Source organism: Hippocampus comes, unplaced genomic scaffold, assembly GCF_001891065.2.
Source record: "Hippocampus comes isolate QL1 unplaced genomic scaffold, H_comes_QL1_v1.1 scaffold85, whole genome shotgun sequence".
NCBI classification, from domain to species: domain Eukaryota; kingdom Metazoa; phylum Chordata; class Actinopteri; order Syngnathiformes; family Syngnathidae; genus Hippocampus; species Hippocampus comes.
Window position 1 is genome coordinate 4,824,840 of NW_017805540.1, and position 23,375 is coordinate 4,848,214.

The window sequence follows — 23,375 nt, forward strand, 5'->3', positions numbered from 1 at the left end:
GCTCGCGTGTGTGTGTGTGTGTGTGTGTGTGTGTGTGTGTGTGTGTGTGTGTGTGTGTGTGTGAAATTTCATTGAACGTATCTCCACTTCAATGAACGACCGGGAACCACCAAGGAAGTTATCAAAAAATAGGACCAGGAAGCTATAAACAAACAAACAAGCAAACAAACAAACAAACAAATAAATAACTAAATAAATAAATACATACATAAACGTCTGAGGAATCCAGAATGCATCGCCACTCGAAGCTGAACGTTTAATTTAAAAAATATATATATATATATTTTCTTGAATGTTTCATTTGAACGTTTGGGTCCATAAGTCTGGTAATATTGACCTGTGACCGCAATGAACTGAACAAAATGCATTTGGCATTTCCGATATCCCTGAATGCACCACCACTCAATGACCAACAACCCGGAAGCAGTTTAATTCAACTTCTGGCTCGTTGTATGCAAAGATGTCACCTCCCTTGTTTGATTTTATTGAGGCCAAAGACAAGCTCACGGTGGGAAAACGTCAAATAGTATTTATTTATGGAAAAGTACACCATTCGGTGCTGTGTTGTATCATCCCAAATTACGCCTGTCCGAAAGCGTGTGACCCGCCGCGCTTCATTTTCCACTACCTCTTTGCTAATTTAGCCTCTGCTAACAGTTTGGTGTTGTCTCACGTTAAATGTTACTGTCGTAAACTCGTAGGAATCGACCAAGCAAGCGCTGGGCGACAAAAGCAGTAAAGCGATAATACAAGCTTTTCATCACATCCCTGGAAAGTAAGTGATAACAAAACAACCACAACAACACCGCGTGCATGCTAACCTTGCGCTAACTGCGCTTTGCAGTGAGACCGAAAAGAAGACCACACTGGACCAGGCTTTTAGAGGGGTCCTCGGGGAGCAGATTGTAAGCCATGTCAACTTGTATATATATTCGTTACCCATGCACTTGTAGTGGAGCTAATGTTTGTGTTTGTATACAGGTGGACCAGGCGTCGAGCTGTGAGGACTACTTGTCTCTTATCTACATGAGCATAGATGCAGTCACTGAAGGTAATGAGAGCCAACGTGTTTCCGCTGTACATATACAACTGTGACTCATTCCTGACTTTTTCTTGATGCCCGTTCCATCTCCATGAAAATACCTCTAATATTTTTACTTGGATGAACCGTTGAAAATAGAAACACTTAATTCTAGGTTCCTTCTATCTTGAACAAAAACAAAATAATTACATCCGTTAAATGTTTTGTCAGCTGAGATTGGCTCCGGCTCAACTGTGACTGTTATGTGGATATGAAGTATGGAAAAGAATGGCTGAATGTATATTGATTTTAAGTAAGCACACCAAAATTCTGTCTTCGAAACAGCGATCGTGGTGCAGCTATACAAGGCCACTGGTAAAAGCCATTTTGTATCCATGCAGGTATCTGCTCTGCGACGACGCCTTTCGTGCTGCTGGGAGACGTGCTGGACAGTCTTCCGCTGGACCAGTGTGACAACATCTTTACCTTTGTGGAGAAGAACGTCTCCACGTGGAAATCCGTAAATACCAAAACCAGCAACAATCTTTTTTAGTTTTATGTCTTTTTTTAATGCTCCCTTCCTAAAAACTCTGTCCCCCTCACAGAACTCATTCTACACCGCTGGTAAGAACTACCTATTAAGGATGTGTAATGGTAAGCTATTATTTCTTTCTTATATCGTCTTTTAGAATTGTTGAAGTCAAAGTGACACACTTTTGTTCAAATTTCTAGATCTTCTACGGCGTCTGTCCAAGTCTCAGAACACTGTGTTCTGTGGACGGATCCAACTCTTCTTGGCTCGCCTCTTCCCGCTGTCAGAAAAATCTGGTAAGAACAACTCCTGCGTATAAAGCACATTGGATTACACTTCCAATCATGTCCAATTTGGGCTCACACTGTCAAAGAATTAGTCACGTATCAATAGATTAACTGTGATTATTACAGTAAGTACAGTGGGATTATAAACACATTTGAATCATTTTATATTGAGCCATTTATTTAATATTTGCTATTATAAAATATATCTGCTTATAATAATACTAAAGCTTGAACTCGCACCAAAAATCAGCATTGGCAATTCTTATTGACATTAGCCTCCAAATGACCCATAGCTACTTCCGGGCGTCTCTTTGAATGCAGCGCATATGTAGCTTTCGTGCATATGCACGCCCCATGTAGTTCGAGGAGTCCCAGGGCGAGGAGGCGTGTCTTTCATCAACATTCTTCTCTGACGACAATATGTCATGACGTATTTTGACTCAAAGAGGGAAATATTGATTCAGCATTTGTTTTCAATTTGCGACTCAAATCGAATCACCACCCATTTGTGCACAGACCAAAAAAAAAGGGAATTCCTGCTTTGTGGAAATTCACCTATCGTGGGGGTCGTGGAACTCCACTGTGCTGATTAAAAAAAAAAGATCTTGTATGTTCAATTTTGTTGTCGAAATGATTTCTTCTATTGAACGTCATCATCTCATTTACTGCTCTCATTTACAGCGTATCATTGTAACATTTTGCGCATTAAAGTGCTTCGTCCTGTGGATAATGATCAAGTAGCGTTCATTGATTTCATGCTAGAATAGCGGTTCTGTTGTGTGGTGTTGTTGCTAGGTCTGAATCTCCAGAGTCAGTTCAACCTGGACAACATCACGGTGTTCAACAAAAATGAAGATGAAAGCACTTTTGGACTCAAGGTTAGTTAGCGTCTGAGCTGTCACACATTCAACTACCGACTGTTTTTGTTTAAAGTCATACGACGCATGACGGTTTCAATTCCTGTCCTATGGTGAACATCACTCTTTCCCTTCCGGCGCGGTGTCACAAAAACGGCTCAATTCTCACATCTGATCTGAACATGGCGGTGGTTTGAAGTGCTCTATTTGATTTTTCTTGCATTTTTTTTTTTTTTTTAAAGAAAGCTTTGTATCGTTTGTCTTTTGGAAGTGGGGTGCTTCAGTGACAATGTCATTCTTGTTGTCATGGCAGCACACGGGCGAAAAGGAAGACGGCATGGAGGTGGAGGAAGGAGAGATGGGCGAAGAGGAAGCGCCAGCGTCGTGGTACGTTACACACGCGCGAAAAACAGCACCCCAAGAATGTAGCTGCTCACCAGCATTGTTGGTGCGTTTTTTAGCTCCATCCCCATCGACTACAACCTGTACAGAAAGTTCTGGACGCTACAGGACTACTTCCGGAACCCGGTGCAGTGCTACGACAAAGTCTCTTGGATGACCTTCCTCAAGGTACGGAACTGTGGCAGCTTGCGTTCGAGGCGTCGCGTGGGCGCCGTTGAACGTGAAACGCACAGACGTGGTTTTTGCCGCAGTACTCGGACGAGACGCTGGCCGTGTTCAAGAGCTTCAAGCTGGATGACATGCAAGCGTCCAAGAGGAAGCTGGAGGAGCTGCGGGCATCCGGCGGGGAGCACGTCTACTTTGCCAAGTTCCTCACCAGTGAGAAGGTGACATCTGATATTCATTGAATGACTTAGAAGTGTGTATTTACTTTTGTGTTTTATTTTTTTATCCTTTTTATATTGTTTGTATTTTACACAGGTTTACATATTTATATTTAACATTTGTGGTTATTTATTGATTGTTTTAATTTATTTCAAATTCTCTAAATATTTATCCTGGTTTATTTATAGTTGTATATTTTCGATTAAATTTTCATATCTAGCCAATATTAATTTATATTATATTTAATTTATTTTTATATTCATTTAATTTATATTTGTATTTGATTTTTTTTTTTTTTTTAATTTTATTTTTTTTTAGTCCATTATTATTTGTGACTGCAAATGGTGATGTTAATGTTAGGCGTAGAAAAAAAAGTAGTGTGTTTCCGGTAACATGAAATTTCAGCATAGGGTCGGTAGGTCGGGCAAATTTTTTTTTTCATCTTTTTTTTTTTCCCCACCAAAATTTAAACAAAATCACCAGAAAACATAAAACAAGAAGACATTGAACCCGCCGCTCCACGGCCGGCGCCGCCGCCGCCTATTCAGTTTACTCCCCGCTCCGGACTCGGGGCCGGGGCACGCCACCACCTCCGCCGTCCTCCTCCACCCTCAGTTTTTACTCGGCCCGTGGTGTTCATCAAATAGTTTGCTTATTTTTTTCGATACATCAATGGATGCTATTTTCTTGACATTACGGTGCGACCACGCGACTGTAACACAGAAAACGCGGTTTAAACTGTCGTCGGAGCTTGCGGCCGCCGCCATGTTTCAATGTTGTTGACGGACGATTTTAGTCCGCAAACTGAGGAATCGCGCGGATGAAAGTTTGAGATGGCGGCGAAAAAAACTCACAAAGGTCTACTAATAACGACATTTAAGAAATGGGAATGCCAGTCTGATTTTTCGTATGAATCGTCCAAAAGGCGTATCACTAAACTCACCTGGGATGTATGCACAGAACACGAGAGCGAGATACGATGAGAAGGCACGATTCCGAGGCAATTTGGTCATTAGATTTGTTGGCTAATCGCTATGAAAAATATGATGAAACAGTATTGGTTATTCTATAATTTACTAGTTGTAGCATGGTACCTTTATGAATAAAACATTCGTCACAAGGTGTAGTAATGCTAATGTTAACTGTTGGTAGAACTAACGATGACGTGTGTTAAACTTGAAGGTTGTTTGAATAAAATGCCGACCGTAAAGTTTTTTTTCGAGGTAGAAATTCTCGGTCGGTCGGGTTACCGGAAGCACACTACTTTTTTTTCTACACCTTCTCCAAAAAGATTCTTACAGAATTTGATGTTTAAAAAAATATACATATATTTCAAAAAGATGAATTTGTTTTGTAAAACTAATTAGCTGTAACGTCCAACACGATAAAAATCTGTCCATTTTCACCGGTTACAAAAGAAAAAAAAAAGGGACTTGTAAAAATAATTGGAAGTACAGCAATTTGGTTTGTAAAAATAATGGGAAGAGATCATTTTCCACTGTTTTCAGAAATGGCCTTGGGGGTCTTAACGTTCTAGTCCAGTCCTGCAAAAGGTGAAATCAACGATACAGAAATACATTTTTTCAATACACCCTCAGCAAAAAACTTAGCTGTAAATAAATCTACATCAACAATCATGGCCAAAGGTATACAGTACATTATAAAACGAACTGCCAGCTGTCACTTTCTGGAGGCGTAAAAAGCAGGATTCAAAAGTGTCACATTCAGGCAGCAGACGGTTGATCTGAAATACTTCCTGTTTTTCTTTTTTTCTTTTTCATTTACAATGTCAAACAAAATGGTGGCGGCCCAGTGGTCCGGTGGTTAGCGCTTCAACCTCGAACAGTGGTTCGTTGGTTCGATCCCGGCTCCGGCCTTCCTGTGTGGAGTTTGCATGTTTTCCCCATGCCTGCGTGGGTTTTCTCTTGGTACTCCGGGTTCCTCCCACATTCCAAAAACATGCATGGCAGGCTGATTGAACACTCAAAATTGTCCATAGGTATGAGTGTGAGCGCGGAGGGTGTGCCCTGCGATTGGCTGGCGACCGGTTCAGGGTGTCCCCCGCCTCCTGCCTGAAGACAGCTGGCATAGGCTCCAGAAACGCCCAGCGACCCTTCTGAGGATAAAGCAGTTACAAACTTAGTAAAAAAATAAAAAATACAAACGCAAATGTGGAACTCATGATGGAGGGGGTGGATTACTGTGTACTGCATGTTTACTTCTTTGCTCATTTGGGTTTTGCCATGAACTGTTTTTGTCGAACTTCTCTTCATTTCACATAGAATCAGATTTGTTGGCTAAGTATGTAAAACACACACACAAGAAATGTACTTTCCCAGTTACAACCGGTCCGAAGAAAGCTAAACTAAAACAATGACCACCAGAGGGAGACAGAACAGGAAGCTTGGCGTTTCACTGTTTCGCACTTGGATGTGAAAAGAAAACAAAAGCCTCATGTTTTTCATTTTTATTTTTTAATGCCAAATGTATTTATGTATATTATTGTCAACCTGTGCAGCTGATGGACTTGCAGCTGAGTGACAGCAACTTCAGACGCCACATTCTGTTACAATACTTGATCCTCTTCCAGTACCTCAAAGGACAAGTCAAATTCAAAAGGTAAGGATTTGTAACATTGGGGGAAAATGAATTTGAATTACTAAAATGGATTTAAAAAAAAAATGTGCTCTTCTCTAAGCTCCAGCTGCTTGCTAAACGACGACCAAGCTGCGTGGATTGAGGAAACCACAAAGCTAGTTTACCAGGTGTGTGTGTGTGTGTGTGTGTGTGTGTGTGTGTATATATATATACATATATATATATATACATAAAACATTTTCCAAATCATATGAAGGAATGCATGAAAAAAATCCTATTTTTAAAATTCAATGTGATCTATTTTGTAATGTAATGAATGTAAAAATCAATTGCTCTAAGCGCTGTTTTGTCAATTGTCATCATAGTAATACCATTTTTCAAATTTTGTCCCCCCGTCCTTTCGTAGCTTCTAAGAGAGATTCCACCAGATGGTGACAAGTTTGCCTCCATGGTGGAAGTAAGTCATCATCAAGTATTGCTGAAGCTGACGTGGCCTCACGTGTTAATAACGATCTGTGCCTTGCTTGCGACAGCGCATCCTCAACACAGAAGAAAACTGGATCTCTTGGAAAAACGAAGGATGCCCCAGCTTTGTCAAAGAGCGGTACGCCAAAGCGCAAGGATTTCTGCACTTCTTTCGATTTTTGTCTGCAACCTTTTTCCCGTATGTCAGGCCAGCCGACGACAAGCCCAAGCGGCCCTCCAGGAAACGAGCTGCTCCAGAAGACTTCCTGGGAAAAGGCCCTGACAGAAAGATCTTCATGGGAAAGTGAGAATTGTTTTTATTTGAATATTTGCTTCAGAAAAGCTTCCAATTGTTTTGTTTTTTTTTACATTTATTGATTTATTATTATTGATTTTTTTTTTTTTTTTTTTTTTACATATTAAGTGATGAGCTTACTCGCTTGTGGAACTTGAACTTGGACAACACGGAAGCCTGCAAGTCAGACAGCAGGTAAAACCGTTCAGTACTTAAAATCTTTGGGTTTTGATGACGTGTTAAATGTTCACATTTTGAGACTCAAATACCTTTGTGCCTCATTTTTACGGCAAGTAAACCAACTTTTTTGAGGGCTTTGACCGAGTCAAAAAGTCACCACGTTTTTCATACGTATATCTTTTGGTCAACACTGGACATGTTTTCAGGGTCTCTGATCAATATGCTTTATTTCCCATTATTTTATGGCAGAGAGTTCATGCCCTCGCTGGATGAATTCTTCGCTGAAGCCATCGAACAGGCCGACCCTGTCAACATGGTGGAAGAAGAGTACAAGTAAGTTCCCCTCCGCCTGATTGGAAAAAAACAAAACCCCAAAATTTTCCACCGCTGCGTTCCTCCTCCTAGGGTCGTCCGGAACCCAAACTATGGCTGGCGGGCATTACGGCTGCTCTCCAGAAGAAGTCCACACTTTTTTCAGCCCACCAACCAGAAATTCAACAGTCTGGCCGACTACTTGGACAGCATGGTCAGCAAGCTGGCGAAGGAGTTGCCTGTAAGGAACCGTTCCAAGTTTGAATGGTGTTTGAAAACAAAATGGCCACTAACATGAAAATGTCACGTGACCGTACAGAAGGACATCCCCTCGGAGGAGATCAAAACCGGCGAGGAAGAGGATGATGACGAAAATGAAGACAATCTGCTCAAAGACAGCAATGACAGTGAGACACCATTTTATTATTCTGTAGAAGTAATTGCCACTTAATTAGGACCTAAAATGGCTCCCGAGCAGTTTAACTCGTCCACGTGCCGGGACAACAATGAACTTACCGATGACTAAATCTTTGAGAAAAATAATTCTTCTTGAAAGACACACATGAATCAAATAACTCCTTTGCCTCAACACAAAAGTGTGCTGCTTCAGGTATTCTTTCCATGAACTGTCCATCTTTTGCATGTCCAGGCCCGAGTATGCCAAGCAAGATGGTGAGCAACCAGCAGATGGATGATGTCGCGGCCAAGCTGGGTGGCCGCTGGAAGTCGCTGGCCTCGCACTTGGAGATGCGGGCGGCCGAGCTGCGCGAGATTGAGGCCGAAAGCGAGGACGCCGACATTCGGGCCAAGCTGCTGCTGGTCACCTGGCAGGACCGGGAAGGGGCGCAGGCAACCGTGGAGAGCCTGGTGGCGGCCCTCAACGCTGCCGGCTTTGCCAAAATGGCAGACGACCTCAGCGAGGCTTGAATCAGGCAGACTTTTTGTTTTGTTCTGTTTTGTACTAAGAGTGGAGAAACTTTTTGTGTTTCTTAGGTTCACATTAAAGATGCCTTTTGATACATAGTGGCATACACTTTTTTTATTTGCAGCACTGATGAAAAGCCATCAGTCAATAACTTAGAACAAGAGTGGAGCTGAAGCAAAAAAAAAAAATGTGCTCAGTTTTTAGTACATATGACTTGAAACTTCCAACAGTTAAACTGGTCTTGACTGTCAGAAGTGAGCATTTGGCAGATGTTTTCTCAAGCAGCGGTGGGCAACCTTTTTTTTTTTTTTTTTTGATTAGAGGGGGCGCATTTTACTCACGCACTCCCAAGGGCATTTATGAAAAAATACCCAATCCATTTTACACTTACTGTAATCTGCATCTGCGGCAGCCTATTAGAGGTTAGTAATTCTGTGTTTGAATCTGGCCTTCCTGTGTGGCGTTATTTGTCGATGTACGAAAGACTTCCTCCCACATTCACACATTTTTATTAGACAACTGAATGAAGCTCCTCCGTCATTCCAACGTAATTCCTTGGGACGAAAATGGCACTGAAGCAATAGGTTGATATCAGACATGGCTTTGGCTTGATGACAAAAACTAAAATCTGCAAATACTGCACAGAGAACATGGAGGGGGGGGGACTGTATGTTAGTGCAGGTTGCCCACCCCTGCTGTTTAACAGAAGAGGAATGAAAGCCAAGTGAGTGTAGACAGTTGCACCTTAAAAACCAGATGACATGTATAAAACATTAACAGCCTCGCATTTTGATCCAGTCCTTTTTTTCCTTTTAAGCTCATGATGGTTGAAATTTTAACACCTGACAGGGAAAAAAAAATTGAGGTGATCCATTAAGTAAAGACACCAGTTTTATTGCACGGCTTCTGCAGACAGTGCATTTTTGGGGAGGGGGTTCAAATTTGGAGGAAGGTGCCCTCTGTCCCAACACGGGAACGTTAATGTTCCTCCTTGTCTGCTTCCTCAAGTATCTCCAGTCTCCGCGGACCATAGAGTAGAACGTACGCAATGTGCCAGTCACCGCCGCCTGACAGCCGCAGGATGTCCTCCGGTGACACCACGCTCACTTTGTCGTCGTCGAATTTCACCCACTCGTCTGCAGAGAAACAAAAGGGAATTGCATGGATGATTAGATGGCAACAAAATGCAGATAGAATACCAGGGCTACAAGTGTTAGAGAATTTTTCATGAGAGACACTTCATTATGTGTTATAAATTGTTTTAGTTTTTTTGGCATATTAGAAGAATGCGGGGGAAAAAATAGGCACTATGTGTTGTGCAAAAAGGCAGCTACAATTCTTTAACGACTGCTACTGTTTTTGGACAGCAATACAAAAATATGAAAGCCTCTGTCACAGTCAATCGACGCAACTAAGACTTCCTGTGGTTTCAACATCTATTTGATGACAGACCTCCACAAAACTAATTTTTTAGCTGTTCTGTCTGCCAGAATTTTCTGTCTATGCCGTTCCATTTCATATTCTGTTTGGCCACGTCTTTGAATGTGAGCAGAGGTCTTTCTTACTTGGTTTCTGACTCCTTCACAGAGCTGAAAGTCCAGCAGTTGCCGTGGCACCCCCCCTTTTTTTTTTAAATTTCGTTAATGAAAACGTTTTTTCCAATTTTTGTTCCAGTGATGTCATTAATTTTGTTTGCCGTGTGAATGTGGCAACACTACCTTCTTTCCTCTTGACCCAGCCCACGTAGTGCCCCGACGAGCTGGAGCGGCCTTGATGCGTCAGCACCGCCTGCAGGTCATAGTAGCCACTGTTGTTGGAACCCACATCTGGAAAAAAGACATTCGCTCACCTTAAACATATTACATTGACAGGAATATTCATTATGTTTGTCACAAGTTTTCATCAAGATATGTTGGGATATAAAAATATACGGGCGGCACTATGATCAACTGGTTAACACGTCGGCCTCACAGTGAAGAGGTGCAGGGTTCAATTACGGGTCCGGCCTTCCTGTGACGAGTTTGCATGTTCTCCTTGTAACTGCGTGAGTTTTCTCCGGGTTCTCTGGTTGCTTCCCATATTCCAAAAACATGCATGACTGGTTGATTGGACACTCTGAACTGTCCCTAGGTGTGATTGTTAGCGCGAATGGTTTTTCGTCTCTGCGTGCCCTGCGATTGGCTGCCAACCAGTTCAGGGTGTCCCTCGCCTACTGCCCAAAGACGGCTGGGATAGGCTCCAGCACCCCCCACAACCCTTGTGAGGATAAAGCGGATCAGAAAATGGATGGCTAAAATTATACAAGTATATTAAATAGCACCATTTTAAAACATTACTGTATGCTACTGTAATGTCAGAGCCATTATCCACAAATGAGGAAAACTGGGAACAGTGGCAAACCTTCCAAGGAGTGGACGACCAACTAAAATCACTCCCAAGAACGCGACGACGACTCATCCAGGAATGACAAAAGAACCTTGAACAACATCTAAGACCTGCAGACCTCGTTGGCCTCAGTTCAGGTCAGTGTTCATGACTCAAACGGAAGACAATGGCCAAAAGTGGCCTCCATAGGAGAGTTGCCAAGCGAGACCCCCAGCTGTCAGCAAAGAATACAAAGGCTCGCCTCACATTTGCCCACAAACATCTTAATGATCCTCAAGACTTTCGGAGAAACATTCTGTGGATTGAGGAGTCAAAAATGTAACTTTTTTTAACAGTGTGTGGCCCATGACATCTGGCGTAAAAATGGCAACAACATTTGATAAAGAGAACAAATTATGCCAACAGTGAAGCAGGTGGTGGCAGCGTGTTGGTCTGGGGCTACTTTGCTTACTCAGGACCAGGACAACTTGCTGTGATTGATGGAACAATGAGAAGGGTCGAACATCCGGCCATCAGTTTGTGCCCTCACACTCAAGTGCTCTTGGATCATGCAGCAAAGCAAAGATCCACAACACGACAGCAAGTTCACCTCAGAATGGATCCAAAAAAAAAAAGGGAGGGGGGGGGGGGGGGGGGGGGGGGGTTGGAGTGGCCATGTGAAAGTCTGGATTTCAATCCAATTGAGATGCTGTGTTGTGGTCATGTTAGATTCTGCAAAGAAGAGTGTGACAAAATTCCTCCCGACCGATGTGAAAGACTCATCGCCAATTATCGCAAACGCTTGATTTCAGTTATTGCTGCCAAGGGTGGCACAACCCGTTATGTTCAGGGGGCAATTACCCTTTCACAGAGAGACAGGTAGGCTTAGATATTTTTGTGTTTAAATGAATTGAACTGTCATTTTGCATTTCCTTGGGTTGACTGTGAGTGATATTAAAATTGGTTTGATGATTTGAAACCTGCGTGTGTGATTGATGTGCACAAAAAAAAATAATAATGGGGGGCGGGAATACTTTTTCACGGCACTGTATGTACTCTATGAAACACTTAACTTTTACACAGAATTATATTACTAATAATAAATAAAAACAGTGTTTCTATAGATCAGGCTAAAGCAGGGGTGTCAAACTCAGGTCCTGGAGGGCCGCTGTCCTGCATGTTTTCCAAGTCTCCCTGTTGCAACACACCTGATTCAAATGACCAGGTTCAATGTCAGGCTTCTGAAGAGCTTGCTGATGATCTGATGATCCACCAGGACCTGAGTTTGACACCTATGGGCTAAACCATATATTTTGCCATCCATTATCTGAATTGCTTTATCCTCACAAGGCTCGCGGGCGTGCTGGGGCCTATCCCAGCTGTCTTGGGGCAGCTGTCGGGGTACACCGTGAACTGGTTGCCAGGCAAACGCGATGTATGTGATGCCAATTTGGAAAGAAAGATGATCAGCGATGTCAGTACTCACCATGAGGAAAGGAGAAGGGCTCATATTTCACCTCCTTGTCCGAGACTTCTTTCTTGGTCTCCTGTTTGGGCTATAACAATGCGATATTAAATCACAAATGATCAAATGTCAATCCGTACTTTAAGCGGGCTGTCGCGACTTCACCTTCTGCTGTTGCTTCTCCAGCTTCTTGTCCTCCACTTCCTTGAACTTTGACCTGGTGGCCAGCATGCTTTCCTGCACCTCGGCCGTGCAAAGCTCGTACACGTCAAGCATCAGGGGAAACTTCACGTCCTGAAAGCAGCAAACGCAGTGTCAGAAAAAACGGACGCACAGTTAAAGAGACGGCCGCTCGTGGTCATGAGCCACCTTCAGCACTTTGGCGTTCACAGATTCTTTCTCCTTGTAGTAGAAACGAACCATCTGTACCGTCAGGTAGGCGGGGAGGCGACTCAACTTTGACTGAGGACAGGGACAAGAAGACAAGGACAGAGTAAGGCAGATTTTTTTTTTTATAATTTTTTTTTTAAATGCTATTTCCAAAATAAAGTTGAGAAAACCTGACCAAGACAAGCTAACTTAGTCCTGAATTTCTGATTTTTTTTGTTTTGATGCACACTGCATAAAATACAATCGTCATTTGTCTCTTTATTGGCAATTTGACTTTCTCCAATTAAAAAAAAAATTGAAAGAATTAAAAGCCGGCACTAAAATGTGCCTTCCTTCTCGAGCCCGCAAATGAACAGGGTCAGCAAAAACGGCACCAAAAAGGTGTAACGTGTTTGTCAGAAGAGTTCAATTTTTTTTACATGCAACAAACACATAGGAAACAAGTAAAATATTTACATGATAGCAGGATTGACAACGGGTAAAAAGGAAGAATATGAAAAGGAGGACAAGAAGAGAAAGGAAGAAAAAGAGCAAGAGGGAAAACAACAACTGGACGAAGAAGATTGATATGGAGAAGGAAAAAGAAAAGTGGGAGAGAAGCGAAAAACGAATGCAAGAAGAGCCGAAGGACGAAGAAGATGAGAAGGAAGAAAAAAAAGTAGGGTGAAGATGAAGAAGAAAAGGACGAGATAGGGAGGCGTTGCAATAATGGGAGGAGGGGAAGAAAAAAAGAGGGGCATAAGAATGAAGAGGAAAAAGTCGACGAACAGGAAGAAGAGGCGGACGTAGAACGAAAGGAGGCAGAAGAGGAGCAGAAAGGATTGGCAGAAGTAGAGGGAGGAGCTAGAGTCCATGTCCACGTTGTCGTTGGAGTGGCCTCATTGTTGGTTGCTTACAGATTTGATGTAGAGAGCATTTCTTTCCAAGCTGGTTGACATTTTGGTGATTTCTTCCTGAAGTCTCTGCAGACATAAATAACGGCGGTTAGGTAACATTGGAAAGCGCCCGAGCCATGCAGCCATACAAAAGGTCAACGCTGAACAGCACACTTCTCTCCACCAATCCAGTCACTCCAGTGTCAAATGTTTACGTGGCTAGTTTTCATTTAGCCCAAATGGCTGCATTACTGTCAGAGTTATATCCGCACAAGTTTAAACAAAAGAACTCGACTCAGGGAAGATTGTTGGTGCAGCCGACAGGAGTAGCTCCGCAATCAAACTCAAAGTTCCTCGAGCTCCTCATTGGTCTTTTATTGTTTACATATGCAAAATACAAGAAAAACACTGCCCCCCCGATATTTGCATACCACACCCCCAGTTGCTGATTTGATTACTTTTGTCAAGCTTTAAACCACAGATACACTGAAAGATGTCTGGTCTGCCACGAATAAGCAAGTCGCAAATTTCGCAGATGACAAATGTTCGCCTGGGCCGCGACACTTATTACCAGTTCACAAACCGTCTTTTGATGTTCTAAAAACATTTCGCTCATAAACTGTTTACTCCCAAGCTGTAAGGCGACTCCCTGTGGACTTCAAAGAGCGCTCGGCCTGACACCCTTGCGCACAGACATTTGGGGGCGCTAAATACACAACCCGCCTAGACAGGCCCAAATTAAATGCAACTTTAAACATGATATCATTCTGTTCATAGATTCCTCTAACATTTACCCACAATTCCCCATTTGCCATGTGGAAAAGTGAAGAGACAACGCGGTGGGCAGCATCATGTACGTACCAGCCTCAGTCCCGTAGCCAGATACTTGACTTCCTGGTTGATGAAGCAGCTGAGTTGGAGCTGACTTTCTTTGCCCTTGATTGGCTCCTCCTCCTCTGACTCTGTGCATTTCATGCTGAACAAGACTTAAGGGAAAAAAAAAAAACAAAAATCCAAAATCGGACTGGACGGTATTATGAGTTCAAAAGTTAATCAAGGATACGTCGTTTCAAACTCGACACCAAAATACTGGTCAATAAAGTTCTTCTTTGAGGAGGCAGAGGCGGCTCCTCTGTCAGCGTCAGTCTAAGGTGAAATGGATTGTTAATCACGTTCCGTTTCAACAATGCTTTGCGTGTGTGCGCATTCCACCTCCATGGGAGTCTCTGGCTCTAGTGGCTCCAGCTTCTGCTGAAGAACTCTCATCATCTGTAGCCAGCATTCGTTAGCGTCCTGAAGAGAACAAAGAAGGGAATTAACAAGAGTGAGATGTGTCGTTGCTGTTTGGGTCAGTGCATTTTCCCAACCTGCTGGAGGTATAGTCCCTGCTCTCCCTTCTCAGCAAACTGTGGGAAGGCCATGTGGAGGAACTGCAGAAGGATGATGGGAGGCAGGCTGGACGAGGTCTTGTCCATGGTCTCGTATAAGTCGCGCAGAGCTGAGGACACAAACGGGAGGCCAAAGTCATCTCGTCTCTTGTGAAGAATCAATTTGAGGCAACAAAATGGAGCGCACGACAATAACAAAGAATAGAATAACAAATCTTTGTTTACTGGGTACTACGCAGTCTTTTTCTGAATTCATTGGTTGCTTCCAGAAACGCAGTGCTTCACACCACGTACAAAGCTCCAACTGTAGCGCATGGTGCAACAATGACAACGTTCCACTGCGCAGCCGACTAGTGGTTAGCACACCTGCCTCGGAGCAGTCCGGGTATCTGGGTTCAAATCTCCACATGCTTAGCACATGCTTGTGTGGGCTTTCTTCAGAGTCCTCCAGTTTCCAAAAAAACGTGCACGTTGGGTTCATTCAAAAACTCGAAATTGTCCACATGTGGGTTGCTTGCTTGTCACTCTCTGCAATTGACTGGCGACCAGTCGGCTGGGGTAGGCTATGCCAAGCACCCCCCAGTGAACCCGATGAGGGCCAACGCTGCTGCAAATAAATGGATGGCTGATGTGCCTGCCCCGCCCCACTCCCCTCCTTCTTACCTGCTGTGATGTACTGTGACGACGCATTGGGCCCCGAGGATCGCAGCGCGCCGGTATACCTGCAGAGGGAGACACTTGTCGTCAAGTGAATCGCAGCCGCAAGGAGCTACGTGATCACAAACTGACTTTCGAAGTGCAGTTTTGAGCTCGGGCACAGATCGCAGACACTGCACGGTGGCGTTCATGTAGCAGGTGTTGCCCAGGTTAGTCAGTCCGCAGGGAACGTCCATCTGAAGAGGAATCGCAAACTCACTCGGATGTCGCCATACATTCAGTTTGTGCAGGTTTTCATTTGATAGCTTGATATTTATGGCACACAAGTGCTGCATGTAACTCAGGCTTTAGTACTGCGTTGGCACAGTGAGGCATTGTGACAACAAGGCCAACTTTTGCCAAGGACCACATTTGATTTTTAAAACTAAAACTGGGCCACGGTATTTGAAGATGAGGAAAAGAAAAAAAAAGTTCAAAAGTGTACATAAAATACAGTATGTACATTTTTTTTATTTTCTTGTTAAATAATAAGCCACCAGTCAATCAGCAGTTCGCAGGGATCCCAAGGCGTTCCCAGGCCTGCCGGGAGACAGAGTCTCTCCGGTGTCTCCTGGATCGTCCTCGGGGCCTCCTGCCGTTGGCACATGTCCGAAACACCTCACCGGGAAGGCCTCCAGGAGGCATCCTGACAAGGTGACTAAGCCACCTCATCTGTCTCCTCTAGACGTGGAGGAGCAGCGGCTTGACCAATTTTTAAACATTTTTATTACAAATTATTATCTTAAATTAGAATGTATTAATCCACTATTTAATCAAATACGAAAAAATAATGTAATGTAAAATAATGAACTAACCAACTACCGGTAATCACTTTTACTTTGCATTTTATTATTTACAATGAAATAACATTGAATTCAAAAGCATTATTTCTAAATATATTATTCCAGGGAAGAAATTTGCTAAAGTAATGCAACAAACAGGAGTTTGACAAATAATTCTTGTTCATTTAAAATTGTATTTATAAATGATGTAATTAGAATTTACTCACCTATTATTCCATAAAATACTATAACGTTGAATTACATGTAAAACTGTTGTATTTATCACATGATTCACAAAAACTCAATCGAATGAGATTAATCCAACATTAGACAAAATTAATAAAAACATTAAAAAATTTTTTAAATAAGAAAATGGCTAAATTCCCAACAACTTAAGGACTGCTGATAATGTAAATGCTCGGTGGGCTAAATTTAAGTGCCATACGTTGCCCGCCCTGCTCTACCGTTCAGTATACTCACGGCTGAGGCCAGCTGCTCATCAGTCATGTCTTCCACAAACATGGGCCTGACAGCAGGCTCCTCGGGCAGAGCTTCCGCTGAACCCATCATCAACAGAGTCATTCCCTAAACACACATTGCATTGAAATGTATCCTTGTCTCGCACTCAGCTCCTCGCATTCTCATTTTAAGCGCTGGAACACTCACATTTTTCAACTTGATGTTCCCCCACTCGTCATCCTGAAATGGAGCACAAGCGTGGATTCAGACTTAGCTGGGCAACCAAAATGAATTCACCACAGACTTAAGTACAAGTGGATGAAGCAACCCTGTCCCCGAGCTTGTGCAATCTGACACTTGACCAGAATCGGCTGGGAAAGTGGCACAAAAACTCTGGAGTTGGAACTAGCACATTTCAATCAAAAGATTAATTACCGTATTTTCCAGACTATAAGTCGCACCAACCATAAAATGCATAATAAAGAAGAAAAAAAACATAAGTCGCACTGGAGTATAAATCTCATTTTGGGGGAAATGTATTTGATAAAATCCAACCCCAAGAACAGACATGTCAATTTGAAAGGCAAATAAAAATAGAGAACAACAGGCTGAATAAGGGTATGATGACACATCAACAACAAACTGAGAAACGTGCCTGGTAAGCTCACGTAAAATATTAAGAGTTATTCAGATAGCAAGAGCATGCTAACAAGTTTGCCAAACCATCAGTGTCACTCCAAATCACGATATCCAATAAAATCTTCATCCTCTGTGTCACTTTTAAGGAACCCCACAGGTAGGAGATGCAGCGTTTCCTCTTCTACGTTGCTTACGCCAGAGTCATCGTCAGTTGTTTTTATCAGTTACCGCCAATGTGGAAAGTATCCACACAGGCCTGGAGCGCCCTCTTGCGGGTTAACGGGAGAATAACGTGAAATTACTATAATGTGTTCTCCAGAGTATAAATCACACCCTTGGCCAAATTATGGAGAAAAAAAAACAACTGCCATTTATAATCCGGAGAATACGGTATGCACATGTTTCTTCATCTTTTTGCTCTTTCCAAAAGATGAAGCAGCCTCAGCGAGTCTTCCAAGAACAAGAAGCACAACATACAACGCACTAAAGCTGGATTGACACTGACTAGTTAAAGTTCCAATTGTGATCTGAAATCAGTGCAAGCCTTGTCACTCTATAAACAAAAGCGCATTGCTTTACCTTGAGCGTGCCTCCCTTCACCATCACCTTCTGTCGGTCCGGCTGCACTCCTGTCAGAGCAAAAAGCTGAGCCTTGAACACCATGGGAGGCTCCTCGGTGTTCAGCTCCACAGCGTCAAACTTCTCTTTGCCCCATTTCACATTGACTGTGTGAGAAAGGTAAAGGGGTCTCGCATGAATGATGATGAAACACAAAATATGCAGTCGTAGTCCTCCGGCGGCGTATGATACAGCGGGAAAAAAAGTTAGGAATAGCTCGCCCCTGCCTGTGAAGGCAGTCGGCGAGTAGCTGGTGACATGCTATGGAAGTGTGTGACAGGTACTAGTTAGAATTGGGAAAAAAAAAAGACATCTGAAAACAGAGCCCTTTTCTGATTGCCACTTTGTCTCTTGAAAGTACACGACCATTGCCTAGAATAGTTTTTTCCCCCCAAAAAACAATATTTTTGAAAAAATGTCACGCTTTTCTAAAAAAAAAAAAATCGCAACATTTGCCCCCTCAACAAAGATTGAAAATACACTTTTCCTGCAACGTTTTATCCTATGCACCCCTGTTCCAAGAAAATATGCCTTCATTACATCAAAATTCATTTTCCCCCCCTCAAAATAGTTTTCTTGAAAATACACCACTTTTTTTACTCCCAAAACACCACCTTATTCTCTCTCTTTTCTCCACAAAAATACTTAGGTGCTTTCATGACTTAATGTCATTGTTTACAAAAAGTACTAGCACGCATATTTTTTTTGTCCATGTGCTAGCATGTTATATAACCTAGCTAATACCATTGAGAAAACTGAATATTTGTGTTGATTAAGTTTACTGGTGTCTCATGTTTATGCACCATGGGTTCATGCTTCAATCCCTGCAAGATGCATGGTGCTGATACTTTATGATCCACTATGATTTAAGTGCTTTGTCGCCATCTACACTTGATTACAAACACTTTTTACAAAACGCTGTCAATTATGCACAAAAATTCTGTGTTATCAGCAGCTTTGTACACTCCAAAAGACAACATTCAATGCCACAGTGATGATCATATTTACACAGAGGCTTAACATAGGGGCCTCATATGAAAACATGTCGCTCTTATTCATTAACTGAACAAAATTAAGTGTATGTGCATGTGAGAAAAAAAAAACTACCAGTGTCAAAAGTGAGTCTCCGTGAAAGATGGAGCACACATAGACTGAGAAGCGCTAGCCCTCCACTGGTGAATGCACCAGCAGGAAAAAAAGTGAGCAAGAGTCAGTACCTGTCTGGGAGGGCGGCAGGAGGGGCTAGCTGTTGACATGTTCGGCTAGTGTGTGACAGGTAGTGCTAGTAATGGTGTTGCTTAATTTGACACCTAAACGATCAATTCGCCCCATTTATGAAATCAATACACCTTGCAATTGTTAGTGTTTTAACCCAAAATGATGAGCTCGACGTGTGAACTCATGGCCCAGCTGGCTTTGTTAGCATCGCTACTCGGACTTGTGTACCGCCCAGTTTGAGTCAGTAACATTTCAATGCATGCTTTTTAGGATCTCACGAAACAGCACATCATCAAGAATAAGTTTCTCACAAATACGCTAAAAGTGGTGATAAATTGACACCTGCTTAGCCCAACCAGCTGAGTTAGCAGGAACAAGCTCGTTTCCCTAAGTAGCCAGCACGAGAGCTCGACACTTACTGTCAAACATCACACAAGTATGTGATTATTATTAGTTACACGCATCGTTTAACGTCGTGCCTTTTGAGTATTAGCTCAACGTTACCGCCCCAAAGTGTAGAAGACAATCTGTAGCCGTTAGCACGTTCACCCCACATGAAGCTAGCCGAGCTAACGTGCTAAATTAAATGAAGTGCTAAAGCCTGAGGACTTGTTTCAAGTTATTGGGTTTTATTTCACAATCCGTGCTCACAACAAGTACGTACCTGAAAACACCGGCATACTTGCCAACCTGCAAAGTCCCAAATTGTTGTTTTCGTCCTGTTTTCAGTCCGCCGGGATGCCAATGAGTTGACTTGGCTTCTAGTTGAGCGCAGTCTGAACTTCATTCAAGTAGAATGACGCTGCAACATGGGAAATTATCGATGAGCTCTGGCTTCCACTCGCCATGCCGGGGGACGCACTCAACATGTAAAGATACTTAGAACAATTTTAAATTACAAACTAAAGTCAACTCAAGCGACAAGAATATATGTTTTCAAAAACTATGCCGTTACTGGAAAAAAAACGTATTTTTTAAACTCCAAAATGTAGTAATTACCGACCTATTCGTTATTTTTTCTTGAAAATAGACCAAAACATGCTAGCGGTATTTCTTAAATTATTCAAACACACCGCCTTTTTCCCGACTTAGGCCATCTCGTCAAATACGCCATTTTGCTCTTGAAAAAAAACGTTACTTTACCTCAATTCATCTTGATATGTTCTCGAAAATACATGTTTCTTCTAAAACGTAAGCCAGCTTTCTCCTTGAAATTACTTTAAAAAAATATGCAACTCCACCCCGGCTCAAGTCCATAACCTTTTGTCTCAAACATACACCACTGTAGTTTCAACAAAACATGACATTTATAAGCTACTTTTTTTCTTGAAATCGCAGCCTTTTACAGCACTTTGAAAGTGCACTACCCCGTGAAAATATACACCAGCCCTTTCTTCGATAATTGCACACACACAACAGTTTACCCCCTCAAAAATGCGCTACTTTTTCTTTAATATACACCAACATAAAAAAGCTACTATTGCCATTTCCTTCTCAAAAAGTTTAATTTGGGGGGTAAAATATAATCTTTCTATCATTAAAATGATCTCCGCTCCCTCAACAATGCGAATATTTTTAAAAATAAATCAAAAGTTACAGTGAATGATGTATTATGTCGAGGCCAGATATAACTGTAGATAGGAAAATAGTCCTACAGGGCCTCTTCGTTAGGATGTCTGTTTGTGTTTTTTTAAGTATGCTGTATACACAAGAAAAGCAAATTATAAGGGTCATGCAATTGAAAATAGTCTCCAGTGAATGATAAAGATATGTTTATTGACATATCCATCAGTGCGGACTCCAATGCAAATAAACCATGCAACTTATTATCCAAGACCAGAGTTTATCAGAGTTCCAGTGCTTTTTTTCCTCTTTCAACTGAATGGGGGGGAAAAAATGATTTAAAAATATAGAAAAAAAGATTGCAGAGGTAATTCCATAATGCATATGTCTCTCATTATTTACATTGCAGATGGGGGTGGATTAACAGGATCTGGAATACTTTGCTTTTGACGAACATTTGTTTAAGTACATGATCCCGAAATTTGTCAAATGAGTTGATTATGGGGCGCTTTTTTTTAATTCTTTTTTTTTTTACATGCCAACTTCATTGCAACACATTCAAAAACAGGTGATGTAATATATACACTTTATATCAGCGGCGGGGAACCCTTTCAATAAATTTATGACATTCAAACAAATGTTTATTAGTATTATATATTACAAGCATTTGTTTGTTAAAATGTTTTGTGGCCGGATCAAATGTGTGTTCCCCACTCCTGCTCTACATACTCAAACCAAAAAAAGTGGCAATAAAACCACATATGGCAATTTAAATTAGTAAAAAAAAAAAAAAAAATTGAAAGATGGAAGCATTTGTCTGGTTTTGGAAGGAGGAGGAAGAAACAAAAAAGATATGGCAGTAAAATCAATATTCAACGGTTATTAAGGCACTAGGTGGGCCAAATGCTACACCTGTTTAGTCTTCTTTAAATAATGTACAATTCAAACAGTGCAGTTTTACATTTGTTAACTTAATGTTTTTCCTTTTTGAACCATTTATCTAGGAATCAATGTAAGGCAATACATTATAAAAAAAAATACAAGCAAGAAAAATATATATATATCACGAGACATTGTACCAAATAAACAGAAAAACCAAAAAAACAAAAATGATGGAAGTTTGAGGGACTCCTATACGCCATTACAATGGAAGTTTCCTCATGGCTTGGAGCAATAAAAATAATTAGAATAATAATAAAATAATGCATAGATTTAAAATGATCTTAATACATCTAATACTCGTGTCCCAATACTCATTTCCAAACCTGATAAACTGACTTGGAGAGTGATAAGAATTAAAAAAGGGAAAAAAAAAGGCCAGATAGGATTAGATGAAGGCATCAGTCATATTTATCCAACGGAAACAGAAGTCTGCTTGCATTTAAGGATGTTGTCAGGCAATTTTTTTTCCTTCTATTTTTCCAGCCCTGAAGATACAAGCCCTCATGGCACGTCTGGAACACCTGGATGACAGTACCTGAAAACTCAACACTGCCCCGGCAAAACCCCCTAAAAAGAAATCTCCATGTGTCACCTCCGCTTTTGGGCCGAGGACGCCTTTGTCTTGTAGCAACGTGGTGATGACGAGCTGCAGAGTAGATAGGGCGGCGGGTCCATAACGTCTTGTTTAATAATATCACCATCAACATTTTGTCCATGTTTGAAGATGAACAAGGAGGGGAAAGTACAGAATAGTCCAGGGAAAAACAAGTCCGACGGTTGAGACGGTTAGCTGCAAAGAAAGAGCAGAGACAGGTGTCCAGTAAAGGAAACAAAAAAAAAAAACAACCCTTGAACGTGGTTAGTAGCCCATACAAGAGCAACACCCTTCATCAGCTTTTCTGTCTCACTGTAAAAGGCGAATTTAAAAAACAAAAAACAAACAAACAAAAAAAAACATTTTATGTGCACCAGTTAGTCTCACTTAACACGCAGTTGATTTTACACCAAATTACCAAGTGACCCAATCCCTGATTTTTTGCTCTCAAGTGGCACAACTCAGATCTTTGCCACGGCAATGTAAAGAGATGACACGTGGAATCTGATATTGCCAGGTTGGCCTCTTCCAAATGTGAATATAAATAGGCCTTTACAAGATGAATTTCTTGTTCCACAAATAAAACGGACGTGATAGTTTTTCCGCACTTGCTAAATCGTCATTTACATGCAAGTTTGTTGACATACGTCAGCAACATTCAGTCGCGCCGCTTCGTTTCCTCTAAAATCAATGAACTGGTATTAATGTCGCATTTGTGTGATGTCGCAACATAAAGTCCCTCTAAGTCCGTTTCCTGTGAGCTTGCATGCCTTATTTCAACAATGCAAATATAAAAGTCAGCGCAAATTGAAGCAGCGACTCTTAACTGTCCATAGTTATCATTGTGATTTATTGTTGTTATGCGCCGTTTGATTGGCTGGCGGACAGTTCCGGGTGAAGTCGGGATAAATTCCAGCTGACCCCCGAAAGAAAAAAAAAAAAAAATGTTACAGGCATTAAATCAGGATCGGACACTTGGACCTCCAGTGTAAATTCAGCCTTGGTGTCAAGAGCAGAAGAATCCCAGTTGTGAGCCCAAGGCGGCAACCAACCGACCAACAAAGCGAGCACCAAATGTCTCGTGTTGGAAACACCCAGTTAATAATAATAATAATAATAATAA

At 41.9% G+C, this 23,375-nt stretch overlaps 3 protein-coding genes across 5 annotated transcripts in view; 1 reads left to right on the forward strand and 2 right to left on the reverse strand.

Moving 5' to 3' along the window:
* Nucleotides 1-391: 391 nt before the first annotated feature.
* thoc1 (THO complex 1) lies at nt 392-8,354 on the forward strand. The gene is made up of 21 exons (XM_019878978.1): nt 392-508; nt 702-775; nt 845-905; nt 982-1,051; nt 1,423-1,541; nt 1,627-1,675; nt 1,754-1,849; nt 2,636-2,718; nt 3,011-3,084; nt 3,159-3,267; nt 3,351-3,485; nt 6,002-6,102; nt 6,182-6,248; nt 6,488-6,538; nt 6,615-6,685; nt 6,755-6,850; nt 6,971-7,036; nt 7,271-7,354; nt 7,427-7,574; nt 7,653-7,740; nt 7,983-8,354. The coding sequence occupies exons 1-21, from the start codon at nt 461-463 to the stop codon at nt 8,258-8,260; spliced, it is 1,968 nt and encodes a 655-aa protein (XP_019734537.1). The 5' UTR covers nt 392-460; the 3' UTR covers nt 8,261-8,354.
* Nucleotides 8,355-8,357: 3 nt separating this feature from the next.
* Nucleotides 8,358-19,954, reverse strand: usp14 (ubiquitin specific peptidase 14 (tRNA-guanine transglycosylase)). The gene is made up of 16 exons (XM_019878979.1): nt 19,817-19,954; nt 17,896-18,041; nt 16,885-16,917; nt 16,699-16,803; nt 15,530-15,633; nt 15,404-15,462; nt 14,720-14,850; nt 14,565-14,645; nt 14,416-14,498; nt 14,214-14,328; nt 13,374-13,439; nt 12,457-12,549; nt 12,253-12,381; nt 12,109-12,178; nt 9,977-10,084; nt 8,358-9,394 (listed from the first exon to the last, which is right to left on the reverse strand). The coding sequence occupies exons 1-16, from the start codon at nt 19,830-19,832 to the stop codon at nt 9,237-9,239; spliced, it is 1,497 nt and encodes a 498-aa protein (XP_019734538.1). The 5' UTR covers nt 19,833-19,954; the 3' UTR covers nt 8,358-9,236.
* A 953-nt stretch (nt 19,955-20,907) lies between these two features.
* Nucleotides 20,908-23,375, reverse strand: part of rock1 (Rho-associated, coiled-coil containing protein kinase 1) — a 46,102-nt gene continuing 43,634 nt past the window's right edge. For 2 of the 3 annotated variants that reach the window (XM_019878977.1, XM_019878976.1), the window contains one exon: nt 20,908-22,447. In XM_019878977.1, coding sequence (XP_019734536.1) covers nt 22,444-22,447 — 4 coding nt within the window. In that variant the 3' untranslated portion in view covers nt 20,908-22,443. Of the gene's footprint in view, nt 23,336-23,375 lie in introns of all 3 variants that reach the window. The other variant, XR_002169318.1, reaches the window with a different exon arrangement.

Excerpts from the sequence above, each read along its gene's own strand:
- thoc1 (XM_019878978.1), top strand. The coding sequence starts at position 461 with ATGTCACCTCCCTTGTTTGATTTTATTGAGGCCAAAGACAAGCTCACG. Across the intron at positions 1,542-1,626 it reads ACGTCTCCACGTGGAAATCC|AACTCATTCTACACCGCTGG; the intron begins GTAAATACCAAA and ends TCCCCCTCACAG. Across the intron at positions 3,268-3,350 it reads CTTGGATGACCTTCCTCAAG|TACTCGGACGAGACGCTGGC; the intron begins GTACGGAACTGT and ends TTTTTGCCGCAG.
- usp14 (XM_019878979.1), bottom strand. Across the intron at positions 14,329-14,415 it reads GGTGTCGAGTTTGAAACGAC|CATGAAATGCACAGAGTCAG; the intron begins GTATCCTTGATT and ends AGTCTTGTTCAG. Across the intron at positions 9,395-9,976 it reads CTGGGTCAAGAGGAAAGAAG|ACGAGTGGGTGAAATTCGAC; the intron begins GTAGTGTTGCCA and ends GTTTCTCTGCAG.